Consider the following 23,211-nt stretch of genomic DNA (forward strand, 5'->3'; position numbering starts at 1 on the left):
ATCCTCCCCATGTCTTCCCACACTATACGCTTCAGCTCATCCCTAGTTAGCTCAGAAGTTCCTACGTATAAAACGTGTAACACCCTAGACCATCTCCCACCCTCTGACATGTGAGTCATGCCAAAATCACCTTAGGAGTTATCACCTCATAATTCATGATCATTATAATCATTTTCTATAATTGCCTATATCCAGTTACAACTATAATTTCCCATCTGAGTACTGATTTCACTATATGCCATAAGTTTTGGTTTTCATTTTCGTTCATGTCAAGGTATTTTCTAATTTCTCTTGTAAATGCTTCTTTCAAGAAAGCATTAGGAATCTTGTACACGGATTCTTGCAGACTCCATGTGTGTCTTTTTCCCTTATGATTTGGCTATGTATCCTTAGTATGCCACTGTAATAAATCTTAGTCATGAGTAAAACTATATGCTGAGTCCTGTGAGTTCTTCTAGGGAATCTCTGAATGTGAAGGTGGTCCTGGAGATCCCTGACATGGGTTATGAGAACTAAGTGGCATAAAACATGTAAAGCATTTGGTGTAATTCTTGGCTCATGGTAAATTCTCAAAATAAGAATGGTAAAATTCTTAAATGGTAAAAAATAAGTGGTCACGGTGGCAATGGGGATGACCAGCACAGGGCCATGAACAGAATAGGCACCCAATGCCAATTATTCCAATCCCCATCCTACTCCCATTCTCTTCCACTATATGCCCTCATATCTCTTAGCCTCTTAGTGAATGAACAGCCCAATACCTTTATAATGGCATCTCACTGCCGGCAAGTACCTCAAGTTCAGCCTCCTGTTTGATATAGCAGAACAGCAGGGCCCAGAAAGGTGAAATGAAATGTCCCACATCATGTCATGTGTTGGTGACAGAGTTGAGACAAGAATCCAGGTTTGCCCTTTAAGTCCTACACTTGCTTCACTGTCACCTGGTACATGAGATGCAGACTAGGAGTAAGGTAATTAACCTGGGGCCAGGCTGTCAAGAACCCAGGTGCTATGGATGGGTTTCCTTCTCTTCCTGGAAAAAAGAAAACTTGAAAGCTAGGGAGGAAGAGGAGCCATAAATAAGCCCAACTCTAAGTTAAATGAGACTACTTTCTGATCTAAAGGTAGAGTGAAATAATTTTTTTCCCTGCATCTCCATTTCAAAGGTACTGCTATTGACTCCTAGGGGTGAGGCAGTGGGCAGGAAGTGGCTAGCACTGGGGGAGGAGTCAATATCACCCAGAATTGGAACAAAGGGCAAACAAGACTCAAGGGGTAGCCAGTGTATCCGGTCTAGAGCATGCCCAGAGGAACCACAGCAGGTAAACGGAATTCTTTGGCCGGTGCACAGTTGCTTAAAGTTCTGGGCCATTTATGGAATGAAAAAACATGAGATCTGACGGCACCAGAAACCCACTTGAGCCCTGTGGGTCAACCCACTCAACCCAGGGACTTCCCTGGTGGTCCAGTAGTTAAGACTCCGCGCATCCCTGGTGGGGGAACTAAGACCCCACATCCCACATACCGCGCAGCGCGGCCAAAAAAAAAAAAAAAGAACTCAACCCACCCTCCGGCCCACCATGTAATGTGCAAATGAGGTGAGCAACAGAGGAGCACAAAAAATGTTGAAGGATAACAGAAAGGGCGGGCTCGTATAAGAGGAGAATTCCCAGGCTTGTGGCCTTAAGTGGTGGCTTCTCTCAGCGCGCGCCCGTTGGAAACAGCAGCGGTCTAAGCAGATAGGTTAGGGGGTCCCCTGAAAGAGAGAACAAAGAATGACTTTCTTGAGAACCCATTTTGGCCTAACCCATTTTGTGATTTAAGCCTGGCTGCAACGCTTGCCCTTGAACAGGTCTCAGTAATTAATGATCTTAAAGGAGGGAATGCAGAAACACGGGAGGAGCAGTCAAGAAACCATAGTGCTCCGCAGACGAAATGAGAGACACACAGCCCTCTGCGCAAAGTTCCGCCAACTTACGGACAGAGGGCGCCTCCAGACCAAGAACTGCCTGCGGCGCCTACCTAAAGACGCCTTTATGGAGGGGGCGGGGCCGGAAGTACGTCACCGCCTTTCCGGCCCTCAGGCCCCAAGGCCGCTCTAGCAGGCCCGGAGGTCGCCTATGCTTATCGTTGATCCTCCTCGACTGCCCCGCCCACCATGGTGACTCCGCCCCCACCCTCACCCGGAGGTGCGGCTGGAGTGGGCAAGGCTGAGACCAGCTGCAGGCTTGCGGTGCTCACTCTGCACCGCTGGGCCCCGGCCACTCCGGAGGACTGGGAAGGCAGCCGCGTGGGCCGATTTCCCAGGGGCAGGCCAGCCTCCACCTGCTGGTCCATCTGGCCATCCTTCAGTGGCCCGGACCCAGACGAACGGGTGGCTGGACCTGCTGGAGTGGGAAGAGCTCAGTGCAGCGTGATGGGTCAAAGCCGGAAACCGCACTGAGCTGGAGACTCTTCCCCCTCCTCTGAGCACTCCGGCCACATAGGCTCCCTTGGGACGACCCTGCCACATGCCTTAGAAGCACGTCCCCTACACCCTTACACACAGCACACATTGACCTGGCCTTGTCCTCCGGGTCTCCACTTAATTACCACCTGACCAGTGTGGCCTCCCTGACTCGCCACCCTCCTTCCCGCTCTGCCCTTTTTTTTAAATTTATTTATTTTTGGCTGCGTTGGGTCTTTGTTGCTGTGCGCAGGCTTTCTCTAGTTGCCGCGAGCGGGGGCTACTCTTCATTGCGGTGCAGAGGCTTCTCATTGCGGTGGCTTCTCTTAGGCGCCCGGGCTTCAGGAGTTGTGGCTCGCGGGCTCTGGAGCGCAGGCTCAGTAGTTGTGGTGCACGGGCTTTGTTGCTTCGCGGCATGCGGGGTCTTCCCGGACCAGGGCTCGAACCTGTGTGCCCTGCGTTGGCAGGCGGATTCTTAACCACTGCGCCACTAGGGAAGCCTCCTATTCTGCCCTTCTTTGCAGCACTTAACACATTTGTAATTATATGCTTCTTCAGTCAAGGCCATAAACTCCAAGAGGGCAGGGACAGGGTCTATCTCATTTAGGGTTGTAGCAAAATTTCTGGCAATTGAGTGCACATTAAATATCTGTTGAATAGATAGAAGGTGCTGTTCCAAGAAAGGGGGGAATGAATGGATGAGTGGGTGTGAGTGAATGAATGAATAAATGAAGGTGAGAATGAATGTAAGATGGTGCTGCCATCCATTAAAAACTGAGGGACAAAGTTCAGCTTTTTGGAGTTGACCCACAGTTTCTGATCATATATATATATATATATATATATATATATTTTTTTTTTTTTTTTTTTTTTTTTTGGCCACACATCTCGCAGAATCTTAGTTCCCTGACCAGGGATTGAACCCGGGACACCACAGTGAAAGCACCAAGTCCTAACAACTGTATCACCAAAGAATTCCCTTTCTTTTTTTATGTTTTTAAAAATTTATCTATTTATTTATTTTTATTTTTGGCTCTGTTGGGTCTTCGTTGCTGCGCGCAGGCTTTCTCTAGTTGGGGCTACTCTTCGTTGCGGTGCGCGGGCTTCTCATTGAGGTGGCTTCTCTTGTTGCAGAGCACAGGCTCTAGGCGCGCGGGCTTCAGTAGTTGTGGCTCGCGGGCTCTAGAGCGCAGGCTCAGTAGTTGTGGCGCACAGGCTTATTTGCTCCGCGGCATGTGGGAATCTTCCCAGACCAGGGCTAGAAGCCGTGTCCCCTGCATTGGCAGGCGGATTCTTAACCACTGCGCCAGCAGGGAAGTCCCGGGAATTCCCTTTCTGACCGTATTCTAGGGCTAAGGAGAGTTGGTGGAGCTGAGTACTTGCTGTGGTTGCCATGAGCAATCAGAGAGGACTTCGTGGAGGCAGAGTGTGGATGCTTTCAGCTCCCTGCTGGGAGGAGCTGCACAAGGCAAAGGGAGCTCCCTCAAGAGGGGATGTAGGAATCTTATGGTCGTCTGAGGAGACAAAGTCCCTGTTTGCAGGTCATTTAGGAAGTTAAAGAGTAACTTGGGGGTTATCAGAACTGGTTGAATCGAGTCTGAACCTCATCACCTATTGCAACAATGAGCTAGGTTGCTTGACTAAACCCTGAGAGTCAACGGCACAGCTTTCTCCTTCTTGGGCCTGCTGGCAGGGACCTGGCCTGACATCTCACAGAAGGTCCCCGGTAAACTGTCAACTCACCTCACCCAAGCTAGAGCAGGTGTCAGAAAAAGTCCCCACTACACTCTGAACCTAGATCCTTATTGTAAAATAAAGCAGTTTGTTTGAAGTCCCTATCATCTCTGACATTTCATAATTCCAAGATTCCCAGTCTGTATTTCTTGCTAGAGAAGTATGCAAGCCAATTGGCGAGAGGCTTGGAGACTGAAGTCTGAGCCTGTGCTTGAAGGGTCCTCTGTCTGGGAGGTTCTGTGTGTCTTTTAAAGATAAGGAAGGGGTGGATGTGAAACTTAGTAAGTGCTCGGTGCATTTCTGCTGAATGAACTAGCAAATTAATGAATACACGAATTCATGAGTAAATAAAGTAGTGAATAATCAGTAAGTCACGGGGGTGAGGATGGAGTCAAGGAAGGCTTGGCAGAGAAGATGCTGGAGCTGGGTCTGAAAAGGTCAGAACAAAGCCTGAAGCTGGTGAGGGGGCTGTGAACATAGCTAGAGGTTTCCTTCTGGGCTTTTTCCTAGTCCCGCCTCCTCCTCCCACATGACAAGGTCCTAACAAAATCCAGGGGAACGTTTTGCTCCCAGGTACTGTCTCGCCAGGGTTATTTACTGTAACTTGCAGTCACCGGGCAAGGTCCAGGTGGACAGATTTTTCTACCCTCAACTTGTCAAGACCTCCCAAACTCTCTGGCACCCAGAGAACAACGTGTCCAGAGCTCAACCTGGAAGAGCACAGCCATGGTGCTCTGGGGTCTGGTGCTGGGAGCTCTGATGGTGGCCACTGTGGGGTATCTGTGCCTGCAGGAGCTGCTCCGGCAACAAAGGCCCAAGGAGCCCCCTCTGGATAAGGGCTCCGTGCCCTGGCTGGGCCATGCTATGGCTTTCCGGAAGAATATGTTTGAATTTCTGAAGCACATGCGGGCTAAACACGGGGACATATTCACGGTGCAGCTAGGGGGCCAGTACTTCACCTTTGTCATGGACCCTCTCTCCTTTGGCCCCATCCTCAAGGATACGCAGAGAAAACTAGACTTTGTGGAGTATGCGGAAAACCTGGTGCTAAAGGTATTTGGATACCGCTCCATACCGGGAGACTACCATATGATACACTCAGCCAGCACCAAGCACCTCATGGGGGATGGCTTGGAGGAGCTCAACAAAGCCATGCTGGACAGCCTGTCCTTGGTTATGCTGGGGCCCACGGGCCCCAGTCTGGATGCCAGTAGCTGGCGTGAGGATGGCCTCTTTCACTTCTGCTACAACATCTTGTTCAAGGCCGGCTACCTGAGCTTGTTCGGCTACACAAAGGACAAGGAGCAGGACCTGCTACAGGCAGAGGAATTATTCGTGCAGTTCCGCAAGTTCGACCGCCTGTTCCCCAGGTTTGTCTACTCCCTGCTGGGGCCCCGGGAGTGGCTGGAAGTGGGCCGGCTCCAGCGTCTCTTCCACAAGACGCTCTCTGTGGAACACAACATGGAGAAGTACGGCATAAGCAACTGGATCACCTATATGCTTCAGTATCTGAGGGAGCAGGGAGTCGCCCCAGCCATGCAGGACAAGTTCAACTTCATGATGCTCTGGGCCTCCCAGGGTAACACAGGGCCTACCTCTTTCTGGGCCCTCTTGTTCCTCCTGAAGCATCCAGAAGCCATGCGGGCTGTGAGGGAAGAGGCCACCCAGGTCCTGGGGGAGGCCAGGCTGGAGGCCAAGCAGTCCTTCAACTTTAAGGTCGGTGCCCTGCACCGCATGCCGGTGCTGGACAGCGTGATGGAAGAGACACTGCGGCTGGGGGCCGCGCCGACCCTCCTCAGGGTGGTGAACAATGACCACAGCCTGAAGATGGCCAGTGGGCAGGAGTACCTGCTCCGCAGTGGAGACATCCTGGCCCTCTTCCCTTATCTCTCAGTGCACATGGACCCCGACATCCACCCCGAGCCCACCACCTTCAAGTACGATCGCTTCCTCACCCCCAGCGGCAGCCGAAAAGTAGACTTCTACAAGGCAGGCAAGAAGATCCACCACTACACCATGCCATGGGGCTCGGGTGTCTCCATCTGCCCTGGGAGGTTCTTGGCCCTCAGCGAGATGAAGCTCTTTGTCCTGCTCATGGTCACACACTTTGACCTGGAGCTGGTGGACCCTGACACACCTGTGCCCCCCGTGGACCCGCAGCGCTGGGGCTTTGGCACCACACAGCCCAGCCACGATGTGCGATTCCGCTACCGCCTGCGCCTGTGGAGTGAGCTCTGCCCAGGTGGCCGCAAGCCTGGCTAGGGGGTTCCCTTGGGGTCTCCACCTCCTCTCACCCCTCTGAAGCCCCAGACCACCCCTTCCTCTGGCCTGCTTGCCCTCTCTGCTCTTCGGCCTCCTTCTAGTCACCTCACAGGCTTATTCTTCTCTCTTTAAAACACTGTCTCTCACAGTGGATTCTGCAGAAACTGCGTCTCACAGGAAGTCCAGGGAAGGGGCAATATCTGTGGGCAACTCAGTTTGGGGGCTAACACACGCCTTGACAAGTCCTGCAGTATAGACACTGGTTACGGTGGGCAATGCAGCATCTTGCAAACGTTTAGTCTCCACCCTCCCACTCTGCTTTGTTTTCTTTCCCTCAACACTTATTCCACATCCTGTGGAATTCAGGGTTTAGGACAGTGTCATCCAATAGCAGTAAGAGGCAAGCCACACGCATAATTCTTAATTTCCTAGTTGACACATTTTTTAAAAAGTAAAAAGAAAGAGGTGAAATTCATTTTTATACTATATTTTACTTGACCTGATATATCTAAAATATTAGCGTTTCAACAGGGAGTCAATATAAAGGTATTAATGAAATATTTTTACATTTCTTTTTCCCTTCAGAATCTGGTATGTACTTTTTAACCCTTGATACTGAGCACGTCTCAGTTCAGACTAGCCCCATCCTAAGTGCTCAATAGCCACGTGGGGCTAGTGGCTTCTGTATTGGATAGAGCAGCTCTAGAGAAGGGCTGCCTTTCATGTAGGAGTTGTTCAAGGTCCCTCCTCCGTGCCCTCCTCTCCCCTCTGCACCCCTACCTTGGGGTGATCTCAACCCCTCACTTGGTTTCCACAACCATCGCTGAGCTCAGAGCTCTCTGCTAACTCCAGACCCCCAATCTCCCCACAGGGGTCTCACAGCACCTCTGACTCAGTTTGGCCCACGCAGAACTCAGCATCTGTCCCCCCAACCTCTGCCCTGAACCACCTGCTTCTCCTGATTTCCCTGCCTCTCTTTCCTCGGGACACCACCATCCACCCCCTCCCCCAAGGCAGATACAGAGGAGACACACTGGCTCCTCCCTTTCTCTCCCCCATAGGGAGAGAGTTCTGTCAGCCCGACCCCCTGTGGTGCCACTGAACCTTGTCCCCCCCGCTTCCCCCCCCCACCCCCCACTGCCCTTCTCATAGCTCAGAACTCGACATTTCTATCCACGTGGGGCCTGTGGGCCCTCTGTTTACCCTGCTGCCAGAAACTTTTTTTTTTCCAAAAGCACCTCTGGGTGTCCCCCTTTTACTTTTCTGGCTCCCCATCACCTCCACACACCTGACATTTAAGTTTTGCCACAGTTGGTCCCCAAATTTTCAATCCAGTGCAATTCAACTTTGGCAACTTTCTCCAGTGGAACTGTCTGTAAAGTACAGGGCTCGCTTTCACTGTTAACCCTGGTGCGAGCTACTCCCGGAAGCCTTCTTTTTTTTTTTTTTTTTTTTATTTGGGTGATTTTCTTTTTATTTTTTAAAAGTTGTATGAAATTGTTCCAGATACATTTTCTGGGAATGAGTTTTCCCGGAAGCCTTCTTGAACCTCGCCCATCCCATCCTCTGGCCAGAAATGGCCTCCATCCCCTGGATCTGATCTCCCCTACCACCGAGTGTATCACAGCACATCTGTTATGTCATTGCTTTCTGTGTCCTGGTTTCTGCCTCCTGCCCCCTGCTCCAGACTGGAGCCCATAGGGCTTGGTATCTTATCCCTTCATGTCTGACCCCAATTCCCTAAATGTAAATTAAATTACAGAAACATGACTTCCAGACTCGGCTAATTTACTTCATGTCCTCAAATAATTTCCTTCCCCTCCCACCTTCACTCAGCTTTCCGGCCTGTGAAATGGAGACAATCCCTGTTGCCAGGCGTGCCTACCAGGGCTGGGAGAGAATGAGAGGGTGCTACTGCCAGAGCTGCAGCGGGCTGACGGCAGGGCCCTGGCTGGGTCTGGGATAGGAAGGCTAGTGACCGTGGAAGCTGATAGAGCGTCCTGGAGAAGGGAGGCCCAGGCAGCATGGATCCCTGTGGGGAGTATGCAGTCTTAGCCGGAGGTAACTCCTGGAGGAGACAGTATGTCTCTCACAAAAAGCAAAGCCCTTACCTTGGAATACACTCTTTTTCCCAGGCCTGAGGAATGTAAAAGAGATTAGCAAAGCTATCTCAAGCCAGGAGACCTCGGGGAACTGAGAGTCCTGGTTGTTCCTTATGGCTGGGGGCTGTGTGTGAGCCTGGTTAAGGGAAGATAATGTTCAAGGATAGTTGTTGTAAACTTGTTGACGTCCCGTGGTAGTGACTGAACTGAGACGATAAGCAATTCCATGGGATTATTGTCTAATAATGAGTTCCTCTTCTGTCTTTATAAGATTCAGTAAATTCTAAATAAAGTGCCTTGCAACCATCAGTTGTCTTGGTCCTTCTGACCCCATACTCACGGTGCTATTCAGTCCCTTACCCCTCTCCGTCGGGACCTGGAAGACCCCCTGCGGTGGCTGGACCATCGCAGATCCCCTGCAGGGACCACCCAGGGGGGCTTCTCTCTGCTACCCCAACCCTACACCTCTGACTGGCCTCTTCCTTTGTCTTAAGGTTGCCTGTTTTGCCCCGAGTTTGGCCAGGATAACAGGCTGTTAGACTGGGCAGGGGCTGGGCCGGGGACAGGAGTCTGTCCTCACTAGCTGTGTGACTCTGGGCTGGGGCCTGCCTCTTTCTGGGTCTAGCTGCCCCAAAATGGTGACATCTGCCCAGAGCCTGATAGGGCTCTGACTGGCTAGGAGAAGCCAGACATCTGACTCCCTTCCACAAGGGCCAGGGGCGCAAGGAGAAGAGCCCCGTGGGGAGCACAGGAGAGGGAGAAGGGGGCTTGGAGGCCAGGAGGTGTCTCTGGGCAGCTTACCAGCAACCTCCTCCACGCAGCCAGGCCCTGTGCCAGAGCAGGTGTGGGAACAAGGATAAAGACACAGGGCTTCCCCACACCTCCTTGGCCCTGCCCAGACCTGGGTGCTGCATCCCTTCATTTTCCACACACCCAGAGGACTATGGACCAGGAGCCGGGCCTGTGGACAGGCTTGGACGGGGCTGCGGGCCCGAGCCCACTAAGTCGGGACAAAGAGGCCTCAGCTGAGAGTGACCACGTGCAGATGTCCCAGGAACTGCATGGATCCTGTGATCGGTTTGAGGGTCTGCCTGGGACCGAGGGAAGCCTCAGGGGGGTCAGGTGTGAGGTGAAGACGAGCGTACCATCCCACAGTCAGGGATGTCCACCATAACAACAGCCCCCCCTCCCCCCAAGGAAGTGGCAAGCAGCCAGGATTAGCCTGTGCACGTGGAGGCCCATGCCCACCTGCTGGCAGGGGAGGGGCCCGTGGCACCTGTAGTTGTATTCCCCCTGGCCTGGGGACTGCTGGACACACCCTCCACAAGGGCACCCTTCCTGCCCCGGCAGAGGCCTCGGGGCAGTGAAAAGACTGAGACCCACAAGGACGCATCTAGTCGCTGCCTGTCCTCACCCAGCAGTTCTGTCTGCGAACCCCTCATTTCTGCACCAAATTTTTTCTCCCTCTGTGTATCCTGAGGATAGCTTATAACAAAGCAAGATCAGGAATGACGTGCCAGTGGTGGAATTGCAAGCCCCTAGGAAAATAAAGAGATATGTTTCTATAGGCAGTAACTGCTGTGAACGCTCACACCTCACTTCACAAGGTGGAGGGTGGGCAGCCCTGTTCCTAAGCAGAGCCATGCCCGCCCTTCTCCCTGGCTCAGCCGGGCGGGACACTCTCCCTTGCCTCAGAGCCTGAGAGCCAAGAGAATCCTGGGGACTTTCCTCAGACCTCAGGTAGGAAATACAGGTATGTTGGGCAGTGCAGACAGGAAGCCAAGCCTCGGGGTGGGCAGAGAGTGGCAGGAGGAACCAAGGTCCAGGCTGGGAAGTCAGGTCAGGATGGAGAGGGCACTGTCCTGGCTCTCTCCATCCTGACCTGTGTATGAGAGCCAACCTCCAATTCACTCCCTGACCAGTGCCAGTGAGCCTTCTCGCAAACTGCGCCACACTCAGAGCCCTCACTGTGGTCAGCTGTGGTGTATGGCAACTAGACAGTGAGAGGGACCAATGGGCCACCTGCAGCCAGGCCTTCTCCTCCCCTTTAGGCACAGGCTTCAGGGCACTACATCTTATACACCTGTTATTTACAGAGAGCACACACCCACACTTAACGCAGCCGGAGAAAGGCACATAGGAACACACGGAAAACCCACGGGCACATACTCAGACCCACATGGACACAGAGACACATTCATGCTAGATCCATACACACAGCCGTATGTGCTCCACACAGCCCCAACAGCAACACAGACACACGCACACAGACCACCCCCACGCACACACGCAAATCCACCAATGCTGGTGACAAGCCCTGCTGGGTGTCCCTTGCCTGGCATACCTTGTCCCATCCCATCTGTGTGTCATGGGCGCCAAGTCAGAGACTCTGGGAACCTAGATCCTACCAGGACGGCTCAGGCTGTATCTCACCAGTCAGGCTGCCATGCGGGCAGGACTGAGGTCCGCTGTCGGGCAAGATTTCAAGAGCTCTAAAATAGAACGTCACCACCACATCATCAGACAAACCACCACCTTCACATCCAGAGGATCTTCATTTCCCAGGGGACTGAGTGGGCGCACAGTCCTTCCTGACACTGGGGAATCTGGGGCCTTGGGGAGAGAGAACCAGAGGCACCAGAGCTGACACAGTGGGAAAAGTCAGCCAGGTCAACTCAGGCAACATCCAGGGACAGCCCTGCTCATGACACATGTGCTGTGACCAGACCATCCAAGCTCAGGGGAAGAGAAGAAAGAGTGGGCAGGATACTGACCACCTGCTCAATTCTCTATCCATCCAGCTATTCATTCAAAAAAAAAAACGTAGTGAGCACCTACTACATTCCCAGCACTGACTGAAGCATGGGGGATGCAGATTTTGCACCAGGCAGAGTCCCTGTTCCCCTGGAGCTTACGTTCAGCCAGCCATATGTCCTCCTGGTCTCCATTCTATCCATCTAAAGGTTTCCTTCTGAACACTACTGTCTGCCAGGCTCTGTGCTGGGTTTTGCAGGACAGATATGGCAGGACATGGCAGGTTGTGCCCGGTGGCTCTGTGGGGTAGGAGAAAGCAGTGATGCTTTAGAAGCTCAGGAAAGAGATGGCACTGTAGGCCAGGGGCTCCCTGGGGAAAGCCTTCTCAGTGGACGTGTCAGTGGGCAGGAAGGATGCCGACCGTGGGAGACATGAAGCACCCAGGCAGGGCATATCCATCAGGAATCCTTAGATCGCAAGTAACAAAACACCACCACCCCAAACTGGAAAGGAATTTATTGGTTCGTGTCACCGTCAAGTCCAGGCTTGGGATGAGCTTCAGCCGTGCCTTGATTCTAGGGCTCGAGCGCTGCCCCCAGGATCTGCTCACTCACTGCTGTCACCTCACCTTCTGAAGTTCGAGCCAATGAAGGAGCAGCTCCAGACCTCACATCCCCTTGGCTTCAGTTTCATGCCTCTGTTCTAGCATGCTCTAGTCAAGTTACATTTCACAAGCTCTGCCTGGGTCATGTGCCCATCCATAAATGAATCACTGTGCCAGGAAAACATAAGGTCGTCACTGGTCAAAGACCCATGCTCTACCCAACCTCCACCCAAAGCACAGGGCAGAGTGACCCCGGAGTCATTTCCCAGAGCAAGTAGGATTCAGTTACACAACAAGGGTGAGGGGATACCTGGCTGGAAAATGATCCCTGTTCCATAAGGGAACCGGAAAGCGCAAAAGCAAAGATGGGAACGTGCAGGAAAGAACAATGGGTGTGGCAACCAGGAAATGAAAAGGGAGGTGAAGGAGTACAAGGGTGAAACGGTGTATGGGATTCTAATTGTGAAAGCTCCAGCCTTAAATTGGACAAAGGTTCTGGACTTGATAGTGCAGGGTCTAGGGAGCCCTGAAGGCTCCTGAGAGGGGGCGTGGGAGGCAGAGGGAGGCAGATGCTCCTGGACCACCAGGAACACGTGTTCACTCTGCCTCCCACCCGCAGACTCCCACGTGTGGAGCACCTCCAGCCCCTCCTGACTGCCAGACCCCGGAGCCACCATCAAGGCTGTGATAGTAAACAATCTTGCAATAATATTCCCCCAGCTGAGCCACAGGGAAGGCGGCAGTCTGGTGGGTGGCAGGCCTCGGGCTGCTCTGAGGGGGATGGGAGAGATGGCTGAGGGTGTTGTGGTTACTCTGGCTGCTGGGTGTAGGTTAGATGACAGGAGAGCACGAGGATAGGAAGCACAGGGGACAGCTGGGAAACTGTGGCAGCCATTCAGGCCAGCGAGTGTGGCGTCCTGGAAGGCAGTGGAGAAAGAGGAGGGAGAAGACAGGAGAGAGCGAACGCTGCTGATGGCTGAGGACCAAGAACTGACTGGTTAGCAACACGGTCACTGAGACCTCTGAAGCGAGGGCTTTGGTGGATGCGCAGCTGAGCTGGGTCCCATCTGCTCTCATGGACGGCGGTGTGGCCACTCAGGCTGAATTCTTCCCCGCATCCCCCTTGTTGGGGGAGTCCTCAGCCTGCCTCTCCCCGAGGTCATTCATGCCAGTTATATCTTCTTGGCCACTGAGCCTACTACTCTCAGAATAGCTGGACGGTGGGGCCTGGGCAAGGTAAGGAGCCTGGTGTCGTCGGAGCACAGTGGCCAGGAAAGCCTTGAGGTACTGGCGGAAGCGGCGGCTGGAAAACGCATAGAGGACGGGGGTGAAGCAGCAGTGGAGGAAGGCGACGCTCTCTGTCACCTGCAGCGCATAGTCCAGGCGCTGGCTGACCGTGCAGTCCCCAAAGACTTGCAGGTCCAGCAGCGAGTGCAGAAACAAGGTGACGTTGTATGGGAACCACAGCACAAAGAAGGCCACCACCAGGCCTATGGCCATCCTCAGAGCCCGGCTCTGGCCTGGGGGCCTCAGCCTGGCCAGGACAGAGCCAATGCGGGAATAGAAGAAGATCATGGCAAGGAGGGGGAGGAGAAACCCCAGGAGGTTCTGCTGGAAGCGGAGGAAGAGCTTCCAGATGGTCCCATGCCCCCCAAAATCCGCAAAGCAGTCCCACACGCCTGGGGCGTTTTCATGCGTCCTCACAAAGACCATGTCGGGGACGGAGGCAGCCAGGGCCACAGCCCACACGACAGCTGCGAGGAGCAGGCTCCTGGCCCGGGTCCTCAGCCGGTGGTGGGGCTGAGCGCAAGCAATCTCCAGGTACTTGTCCAGGCTCATGCAGCTGATGAAGAAGATGCCACTGTAGAAGTTAACGGTGTAGAGGGTGCTCACCACCTTGCACAAGAAACTCCCAAAGACCCAATGCCGGGCCACAGAGATGCCCCAAAAGGGCAGCGTCACCACAAACAGGAGGTTGGAGATGGCCAGGTTCAGCAGATAGATCTCGGTCATCCGCCTTCGAGGCACATACCGGAGCAAGACCACTAGGAGAAGGAGGTTCCCGCCCAGGCCCAGCACAAAGATCAGGCCATAGAAGAGGGGCAGAAAGACTCTGCCGAACGACAGCACCTCGTCCTTCCTGCAGAGCATGAAGGCCACGTCGTCCAGGTAGTACTCATAGTCATAGAAGGAGCTGCTGTTCTCAGAACTGGCCACCTTGGCGGTGGGTGGCAGAGGAGAGGTGGTGGCGGCCATGGCGGGAGGACACATCCAGGGCTGGAGCTCTGTGGGCCAGAGAGCAGTGTGACCAACAGGAGACAAATCCACCCTCTCTCCAAACCCACTTTAGCCACTGCTCTGGGGTGTCCAATAGACTCTTCGCATTTACGCCAGTAACCCGTAGGCTAGCAAGTACGAGGAAAAGCATGGGGAGCCCAAGGCTACCACTTCATAGTTATGTCACCTTGGGTAGCTGACTTAACCTCAGGTGTTCTCACAGTACTCACTTCTTTCATGATGGTTTCCCTTCTTTATTTTCCCCCTCATCATTTATAAAGACTGATAATGTCTTTCGTGTTTTTCTTTATTATTTAGGGATACCAATTCACTTATTTATTGTGTACATACTCTTCCTCATGCGTGGCTTGAAATTATTCTTCTTTGTGTGGCTTATAATTTTTTTTTTTTTAATGAGAGCTTCTCTTCAGTGGGGCTTGTTTTTTCTATAAATACCTAGTGTGTCTACTCTGGCTTTGAGCTCTCTTTACTTCTCTCACTTGAGGATTTCCCTTCCTTTGGTTATTTTAAAAATATTTTATTTATACATATTTAGTTTTATGTCAATATCTTCATTTATAAATATTTAATATTTTAAAAATATTTTATCCACTATTTCTAGGTTTTCAGCAGAAAGGTGTGAACCATCATGTCAATAGGCTCAGAACTAAACCTAATCCCTCAGTTTCCCCATCTTTAATATGATATTAATTATAGTGCCTTTTCGTGGGGTTCTTGTGAGGCTTAAATGTTATAATTCAGGCAGAGCGTTTCGAGCTCTATGAAGAATGCCCAGAACATAGGAGGCACTCAATAAACATTTGCTTAAATTATTACTTTGCCCAGAGCTGAGCTCATCATCTTCCAAACCAGCCTCTTCTCCTCTCCTTTGTCTATCTAACTGAACAGCACCACCAGCTACTTGGTCACCTAAGACTGAAACGTGGGAGACATCACAGACCCCTTCCTCACACCCCTCACCATCACCCTCTGTGTCTCTACCTCTTTACTGCTATCTCCAGGTTCCATAAAAATACCTACATGATAAAAATATTTACATGATACTCTTTTAATAAAATTAAGACAAATGAAACATATCTATATAACAACCACCACCTCAGGAAGGATATAAATATATGCTGTGAAGGAGCTCAAAGAGATGAAAGACAGGGGAAAGATAGGCACCAGACTGAAGATGGTGGCTGCCTGGGCAGGAGAAGCCAGAGACGTGGGATGGGGCGGGTCACTTTCCATGGTCAAGTTCTCTCTGGGCAGCAGTTTCCCAGGTTTTAATTGTACTATTAAACATAATTTTAAAAAGAGAGCCTCACACGAACCAGTGAAAAACGTGTCATGAACCAAGGATTATGCTCAATCCTGTTCTGTGTTCTAAAAGGAGAGAGGCTTCATGTTCAGCACATTAGATTGTTCACCAAGGGGGAAGAGGGTTTGGGGAGGAGAGAGGAAGGAGATAAAAAAAGAATCTGTGGCCCAAGCAGGCAATCATGCACAGCCACCAGAATAGGACCTGTAGGCTGGTGATGATAATGGGCCACAAACCCAGAAATACAAATCAACTCCACCTTGTACCTCTGTATTTTAGTTTTTATTCCTTGATTCAAATGAGGTTGAACTTTTAATACACCTAATGTATTATTTTGTATGTATGTCTTCTGTGCATGATTTATTGTTTTAATGGGTGGGATTCTCATTTTATAAGAGGTTTTATATAGTAAGGATTTTAGCTTTTTACATATATATTGCAAACATTTTCCCCAGTCCTTCCCGGTAGAAGTTTTGTCTGGTTTTTTTTCCAGGTAGAATTTTGAAAGAAACGTTGACTCAGGTCCTCAGCTGACCCTTCTAGTATCCATGACACCGTGACCCTGTGATGGAAATAATGCAATTCTGCTGAGGCAGAACCTCTCTCAGGAGAGCCCTGGAGTCCTCCTACTCCTTGAGCCTCTGCCCCACCCTTGGGCTCCTGTCAACTGGCTTCTGGGCCAGATGTTGGGGAAACACAGACGTCCTATCCCCACCCCAAGACCTCGGCCTGGGCGGCTTTAACTAGGGCTGGGCTCTGCTCCTGACTGGCCTCGAGAACTTGGCCCTGTGCCTTCCTTTCTCCGTCCTTCACTCCCTTCCTGTGCATCTGGGCTCTCCTGTCCCTGAGCCCTTCTTTCCTGGGCACCAGTATGGGCACCCCCCACCCCCAGCACATGGCTGGTTTGGGAGCCCGTGAGTTGCTGGCGTTGGGAGGAGGGAGTGCCCTTCTGCACTTGGGCCTGACTAGGGCTTATTAGTCAGGAGTTACCACTAATTAAATACCAGCTCTTCTAGTCTGTTAGCACTGACCTTGATCCTGCCCTGGCTTCTGAAAGTCTCTGACTTTTGCTTTAACAACCAACCAAGTCTGATAATTGCTTTGATCAAAGCCAGAAGTCAGGGTCAGCAGGCCCCAGGCTGGACCAGGTCACCTTTACAAGGCTCCCTTCACCTGGAACACTCCGTTCTTTTCCCTCTCGGGGCCTCTGGCCTCCTGATCGTTCACCTTGGGAATCTTTCCACATTCTCTGGACCTCTGGGGCCACAAGCCCCTCCCATCACTTTCATCAATAATACCAACAAGGATGACAACAGCAACCAGCATGTGTCATATGCACATGACAATTGGCCAGGCACCTTCATATCAACTCTGGTAGTCCTGGAAGGCAAACCAGGAAGGAACTGTCAGCCCCACTTAACCCAGGAGCAAAGTAACTTCTCCACAATCACGCAGGAAGTCACTGGCTGAGCTGCATCTGAGCCCCAGGTCTTCAGACTCAGAAACAGTGCCTTGTCCCTGGTCCCATCTCATTCTCGGCCTCTGTTCTGCCCTGTCTAGCAGTTATCAAAAGGGGCCACCTGAGGGAGGTGTGATTTGAGCTCGGGAGGTCTTGGTTGCCCAGGTTTCGCCCCCATTGGCTGGTCCAGCCTCGGTAGATTCCACCATTAATGCCCCCAAGGCTTTATGGAGCCTCCTTGAGAAACGTAGTCTCCCTACGGTCAACAGAGTAGCCTCCCCAAAACATCCACATCCTAATCCCTGAAGTCTGTGGATATGTTACCTTACATATCAAAAGGGACTTGACAGAAGTAATTAAGGATCCTGAGCTAGGGAGAGTACCCTGGATTATCCCGGTGGGGCCACTGTACTCACAGGGTCCTTTATAAGGGAGGCAGGAGTATCCGAATCAGAGAAGGAAATGTGACGATGGAAACAGAGGTCAGAGGGATGCGGTTACAAGACAATGGATGCAGGCAGCCTCTAAAGGCTAGAAGAGGCAGGGAACTAATCCTCCCCTGAGCCTCCGGAAGGAATGCAGCTGGGCTGACCCATTTTAGACTTTTGATCTCTAGAATTTTCAGATAATAAATTTGTGTTGCTTTAAGCCACTGAATTTGTGGTAATTTGACACAGTGGCAATAGGGTCACTTCCGGTGACCCTTGTGCCCTCCGCATCTCACACTGAGGGAGTGAGAGTGCATGGTGTCCACCTCCTCCGACTTACAGGTGGGGAAACAGAGACTCAAAGAGAGGGAACTACTTGTGCAAAGCATACAGTAAGTCATCTCTGTACGGCTGCACTGAGCCACATACCCCATGTCTGACTGCCCTTCGGGTCTCTGTTACCCCACCCCTAACACTCCATCTAGCCCTGTTCTGTTTTCCCTTTCTTTGTTTTTTCACTTTTCCTTATTACCTGAATTCATTTATTTGGCTTACCCAGAAACACCTTGAGAGGAATGAATTGCAGTGTCAGTTATTCACATCTTAGCAGATAGTAAGGCAATCCCGAATGAAGCTCTGGAGTAGAACCTCTGGGGAATCCGGAGAACTAGATAGAGAGGAGGCTGAAAGGAGCAGGGACAGCAAGGGCAAGGTCAGCTGAGCTTCCCGTGCAATGAAGCCAAGGGCACAAGGGCAAACTACAGCTTGTCTCTGGGGCAGTAACATCATCCTGAGGCTGCTGGCCTGGGCTGACTCCAGCTTTAACTTAGCAAGAATCTGGCTGGAGATTAATGTCTTCTCCTGAGGATCCAGGCCTCCCCTCCCCAGGCCTCTCAGAGAAGTCAAAGTTGAGGCAATAAGAGAGAGGATACTGCTGTGTCCATCTAGACAGGAAGGTAGCTATGTTAGTTGAGCTCCTTCTCATTTAATCTTCACCATAGTTCTGATAAGCAGTACCATTATGATCCCCATTTTCCAGATGAGGAAACTGAGGCTTGGAGAGGTGAAGCCCAATTGCCCATAGCTTAAGATCAGCAAATGATGGGCCCAGGATTGGATGGCCCTAACAATACAAGGTAGAACTGTAACAGAGAAGAACAAACCTGACTCCACATTGGCTCTGTTGCCTGGGCTTAGCCATGCAGGCTCTGCACCTTTGTCTCATCCAACAGTAAAAGAATGATGCTTACAGCCTGAAATATACATAATAACCCTTTCTCAAGGCTCTGCCTCCCAAGCTTGACCATTAAAGGCGTAACACTTTTCATTCATATAGAGATAAAAATTTGCAGAACAGAAAATAACATTTGTCTTGTGGAAGGTTTACAGGAACATCTGACCAGTCCCACGTGGTCAGCTGCAGGAACAAAGGATTATCACATCCCCACCGAGGTCTGGCTGGTACCAAGAGGTCTGCAACAACCAGCCACACCCCACTTCCCTTTTAGTATAAAAGAAGCCTGAATTCTAATAACTCAGGTAAGATGATTCTTTGGGACACGGGTCCCCCATCTTCTCGGGCTGCTGGCTTTCTGAATAAAGTCGCTATTCCTTGCCCAACACCTCGTCCCCTGTCGTGCAGGGGAGCAGTACAAGCTTGGACTCAGTAACAGAACTGGCCCTTTTCCCCCGGCTCCCCTTTTCAACATGAACCAAACCTGAGTTTGAAGGATGAGCCTCTGATAGTGGGACTTCTGGCCTCATCAATGGGTGGCAGAGAAGACTCAAAGTCAGCCATATGCTGAGGCTGGCTCGTACCGGCTGGCAAGAGCCAGTAATGCAACATCTGGGAGGCATTCAACAACCAATCATGGAATAACCAATTCCACATTCAGTGATAAGTCAGTAGCCTGAAATGGGTCATGGTGGGAATATTTACACCAAGGCAAATGCTGTAAACCAGAGCTTCCCTTCCCTCGCCCACCGCTGCTGAGAATCGGCTGTAGAACCTTTACCAGCATACCTCTGACCAGGACCCCATGGAGCATGACCAAACCTGCCTGTCTTGCTGTCACCCACCACCTTCCCTTTTACACCTTTCACATCAACCCCATGGCTGCCCTCCTCCCCAGCCAAGAGGCCTTGAGGACAGGGTCAGGTGTAGGTCCCCTCCCAGCTGACCACAGCACCCCCATGCTGAGTGTGCTGCCCACAGTCAGCTGAGACCAGTGAACAAACAAGATCAAACGTGACCCTAAGAGGCCACACCGGCTTTCGTAATATAAAACAAAGAATAACATTTGAGATCACTTTCAGTGGACGATAATTTTGCTGGCTTCCTTGGAAAAAGATTTATATCCTTTAAAATGCAACTTCAATCCTCCCCTCCCAGGAGGCTACCTGGGCCACTGGCCTGGTGAACCCCCTGCCCCAGCCCCCCAAGCACTCACAGAAGATCACTCCTCAGCCTCAAATCCACCTCCCAGAAACAGAGTCACCTTTTGAGGATCACTTGCCTCCTCTGCTAGACTGGGGATTCCCAGGCGTTGGAGCTCCCCGGCACAGGGCTGACATCTGAGAGGCATTCAACAAATGACCATGCAATTAATCAGCACAGTCACCCTCTCCCTCCCTTTTTCTCTCGCCTCCTTTTTCCCTGGCCTGATTTTCTCCCTCCCACACTGGTGCCCGGCACACAGCTGAGCCAAGACCCTCCTTCCGTGAGTTATTTCCTCAGCTTGGGCAAGCTCTGCCTCAGCAGTCTTGGGAGCCTGTGACCATGGAATGTGACCGGCCCAGAGCCCCCACTGTTTCCACTTGAGCCAAGTTCAAGGCCGCTTCCAGCTGGCGCAAGCCTCCCTGTGGCCACACCCTGCTCCCTCCCTCAGAAGGCTCCCCTGACTGCTTTGGGAGGACTAGGGTGGAGATAGAGTCCCAAGGCCTGGACTCCAACCTCAGCTGGCTCAGCTGGTGATGGGCCCCCCTCTCTGCCTATAATTCTAGCATTCCCATCCCATCCCAGCCCAGCTGTGGCTGGAAAAGTTGAGGCAGGAGTTGTGAAGTGACTGACACTCCGACCACAGTGTCGGGCTGTGGAAAGTGCTCTGCTGGGGCACAGGTGGGGGACCTGGTAACAGCATTGGGATCTCTCTTTTCTTCCTCCTGGGTCTGGGAAAACACAAGATATTAAACTCTACTGTATGTATAACAATAACAACAATACCCACCACTTACATAGCACTTCCTATGGGCCAGGCTCTGTTCTCAGAACTTTACATGCATTAATTCATTTCATCCTTGCGATAACACTCTGAGGCGGATAGTTATTATCTCTATGTTACCTGTGAGGAAACTGAGTCACAGAGGGGCTAGGGAACATGCCCAAGGGCACACAGCTAGTAAGTAGCAGAGCTGGGATTTGAACCCAGGCCCAGAGTCTGGGCTAGCTCATTAAAAGATAGGGGTGAAAGTTGGGGACTAGAGATGGAGAGTGACAGGAGACCAGGCTGCCATCGCTCAGGATGCTTGAATGGGAGGCTGGTTGTGGGACTGATGGTACGTGAATAGAAAACAGGAAAAGGAACTGGGAGCCACACAAGGACAGGGGGAAAGAGGTCCAGGGCCATGGGAACGGCACGCAGGGAGAGAATTCAGGAATGACCAACTCAGGGGGCAGAGGTGGGTCTCTGCTCCACTGCTCAGTTTGGGATGCTCTTGGGCTTAAACCTTCATGCAGCCCCAAGACAGAGGCAGGGCTTCCATCCTAAACCCTTGAATTCCACGAGGCTGTTTCATAAAATAAATAATACTACAGCAAAGGATTTCGTGGGATTAAATGTGGTGCAGTTATTATAATGGCTAACACCATGCAGCCCTGACAGTGTGCTGGGTGCAGGGACAAGGAGCTTCACATATATTATTTAATCCTCATATTTACCTTATAGAAATTAAACACTATCATTAGTCCCGTTTTGTAGCTGAGAACACTGAGGCACAGAGATTAGGGAACTGGCCCAAGAGCAAGTGAGTAGTAGACCAGGAACTAAAACCCAGAGTCCATGCCCTTTTTTCCACCGGGCAGCATGGCTTAGTTCCCTGACCAGGAGTTAAAACCATGCCCTCAGCAATGAAAGCGCAGAGTCTTAACCACTGGACCGCCAGAGAATTCCCCAGAGTCCATGCTCTTAAACACTAAATTACATTGCCTCTCAAAGAAAATAACAAGTGAGTTGTGGTCCCTCCCCCCCGGCCGCTCCCCCACTTGCCCGCCAAGCTTTATATGTGTTAAGGTACTTACTGCTCTCACAACGACCTTTTGAGACAAGCACTATTGTTATTCCCATTTTACAAGTGAGGAACTGAGGCTCAGAGAGGGGGAGTAACATGCCCAAGGACACACAGCAAGTGTACTGCAGGATTAGAAATCAAGTCCCAGCAGTCGGCTCTAGATCTGGAGCCTTGAACCACACACTGCGAGCTGCTGTGAGCCCTCGAAGACTCACAGGACCGACAGCTGCCCCCTGCACGGTCCCCCTTGGGAAGCATGGCATTTGGATTCATTGTGATGTATAAAACACAATGAAAACAATACAAACCAGTCTTGACATTTACATGAGGCTCTTTTATACCCTGGTCCTTGCAAGTCTTCCTGGCTTCCCTGTGAGGAGGGGAGCAGGTGTCCCCTCCCCGGTTTCACAGGAAGCCCAGGGCCTCACCACAAACCAGGCAGAGCTGACCCTACAGCGCTGATCACTGAGCCCTGGACCACTGCACACGCTCTCCCTCTTTACATTTTTAACATGTATTTTTCCTGATTACAAAAGTAATATATGCTCAATGTAAAATGTGAATATACAAGAAGAAAAATAGAAAAGAGGCTAAAAACCTCCCCATAATCCTACCTCCCTCCAAAATAACCCTTGGGAACATATTGGTGTATCTTGCCTTTTTCATGCCCAGAGCCCCCATCTCCTGCACTAACCTTCCCTAGGTTTGTGGAGTCACAGAGCCTGGCTGGAAGAGAGTGGTCTTGTCCGGTCCCCACCAGGCAGGGGGCCCCTTGCAGCCTCCTGATAGACATGCTGCCTCCTACTCCCTGGGATCCGTGAGGCCCACCCACTCCCCACTCCCTGGGACCCCACATTACTCCATGTTTCCTGGCTCTTACTAGGAAACAGAGATGCTTGTGACATTGATGAAATCATAAGAGCAACCCCTCCTCCCAAAGTTTGTTGCAATTAATAAAAACTAAGCAATTTTAGAGCCCAACTCTTCAAGGAGCTGCTGCTGAAGATTTTCACATCTTTCCTGAATTATTTTTGCCTTTTTCTGGGCCTCTCTTTTTGTTGCCCGAAATTTCGCTACTCGAGCTCCTCGCGTTTGCATTTCAGCATTATGCTGGGGTCAAAATGAAATACCCACTCCACCGCCACCACCCCCAGGGAGGGTGGTACACTCAGCATGGTGCAGCATGGAAGAATAGACTATAGATTGGTCCAGTTCTTAATGGCTGAGTAACCCTGGGCAAATTACCTAACCTCTCTGAGCCTTAGTTTTCTCACCTATAAAATGCTTCCTGGTGGCATTTTTATAATAATTAAATAAGTGCCTAGCACATAACTATTGGTTCCCGTCCAGACCCTAAAATGACACTTGGCTCAAGCTGGGATGAATAAGAGGGGATCCTGGGACTGTCTGGGGCAGATGGAGGGGCTGAGAACTTGGCAGGAGTTGGGGGTAAAAAGAGAGGATGGGGGGTGCATAAGGAGAGAGTGTGGATGTGCGCTGGGAACCTCAGCCCTGGGGGGGGGACCCTTAAAGG

General features: G+C 51.4%; 2 protein-coding genes across 5 annotated transcripts; one reads left to right on the top strand and one right to left on the bottom strand.

Moving 5' to 3' along the window:
* Positions 1-4,882: 4,882 nt before the first annotated feature.
* Positions 4,883-6,442, top strand: LOC133094630 (5-beta-cholestane-3-alpha,7-alpha-diol 12-alpha-hydroxylase). The gene has a single exon (XM_061195265.1). The coding sequence runs from the start codon at positions 4,907-4,909 to the stop codon at positions 6,440-6,442; it is 1,536 nt and encodes a 511-aa protein (XP_061051248.1). The 5' UTR covers positions 4,883-4,906.
* Positions 6,443-11,799: 5,357 nt separating this feature from the next.
* ACKR2 (atypical chemokine receptor 2) lies at positions 11,800-20,034 on the bottom strand. 4 transcript variants are annotated; one of them, XM_061195266.1, is made up of 2 exons: positions 19,907-20,034; positions 11,800-14,187 (listed from the first exon to the last, which is right to left on the bottom strand). In XM_061195266.1, exons 1-2 carry the CDS (start codon positions 19,962-19,964, stop codon positions 12,998-13,000), a joined length of 1,248 nt encoding a protein of 415 aa, XP_061051249.1. In that variant the 5' UTR covers positions 19,965-20,034; the 3' UTR covers positions 11,800-12,997. The 4 variants fall into 4 exon arrangements, with proteins under 4 accessions (XP_061051249.1, XP_061051251.1, XP_061051252.1 ...); XM_061195268.1 differs by having other exon boundaries at positions 19,889-19,981; XM_061195269.1 differs by having other exon boundaries at positions 19,841-19,981.
* Positions 20,035-23,211: the final 3,177 nt, after the last annotated feature.

Source organism: Eubalaena glacialis, chromosome 7 (genome assembly GCF_028564815.1).
Source record: "Eubalaena glacialis isolate mEubGla1 chromosome 7, mEubGla1.1.hap2.+ XY, whole genome shotgun sequence".
Lineage (NCBI taxonomy): Eukaryota > Metazoa > Chordata > Mammalia > Artiodactyla > Balaenidae > Eubalaena > Eubalaena glacialis.

What these genes read in the sequence shown, in the direction of transcription:
- LOC133094630 (XM_061195265.1), top strand. Translation starts at nt 4,907, where the DNA reads ATGGTGCTCTGGGGTCTGGTGCTGGGAGCTCTGATGGTGGCCACTGTG.
- ACKR2 (XM_061195266.1), bottom strand. Translation starts at nt 19,964, where the DNA reads ATGTCAGCCCTGTGCCGGGGAGCTCCAACGCCTGGGAATCCCCAGTCT. An exon ending in TCCCCAGTCTAGCAGAGGAG is followed by an intron (nt 14,188 to 19,906) that starts GCAAGTGATCCT and finishes TCTGGCCCACAG; the next exon opens with AGCTCCAGCCCTGGATGTGT.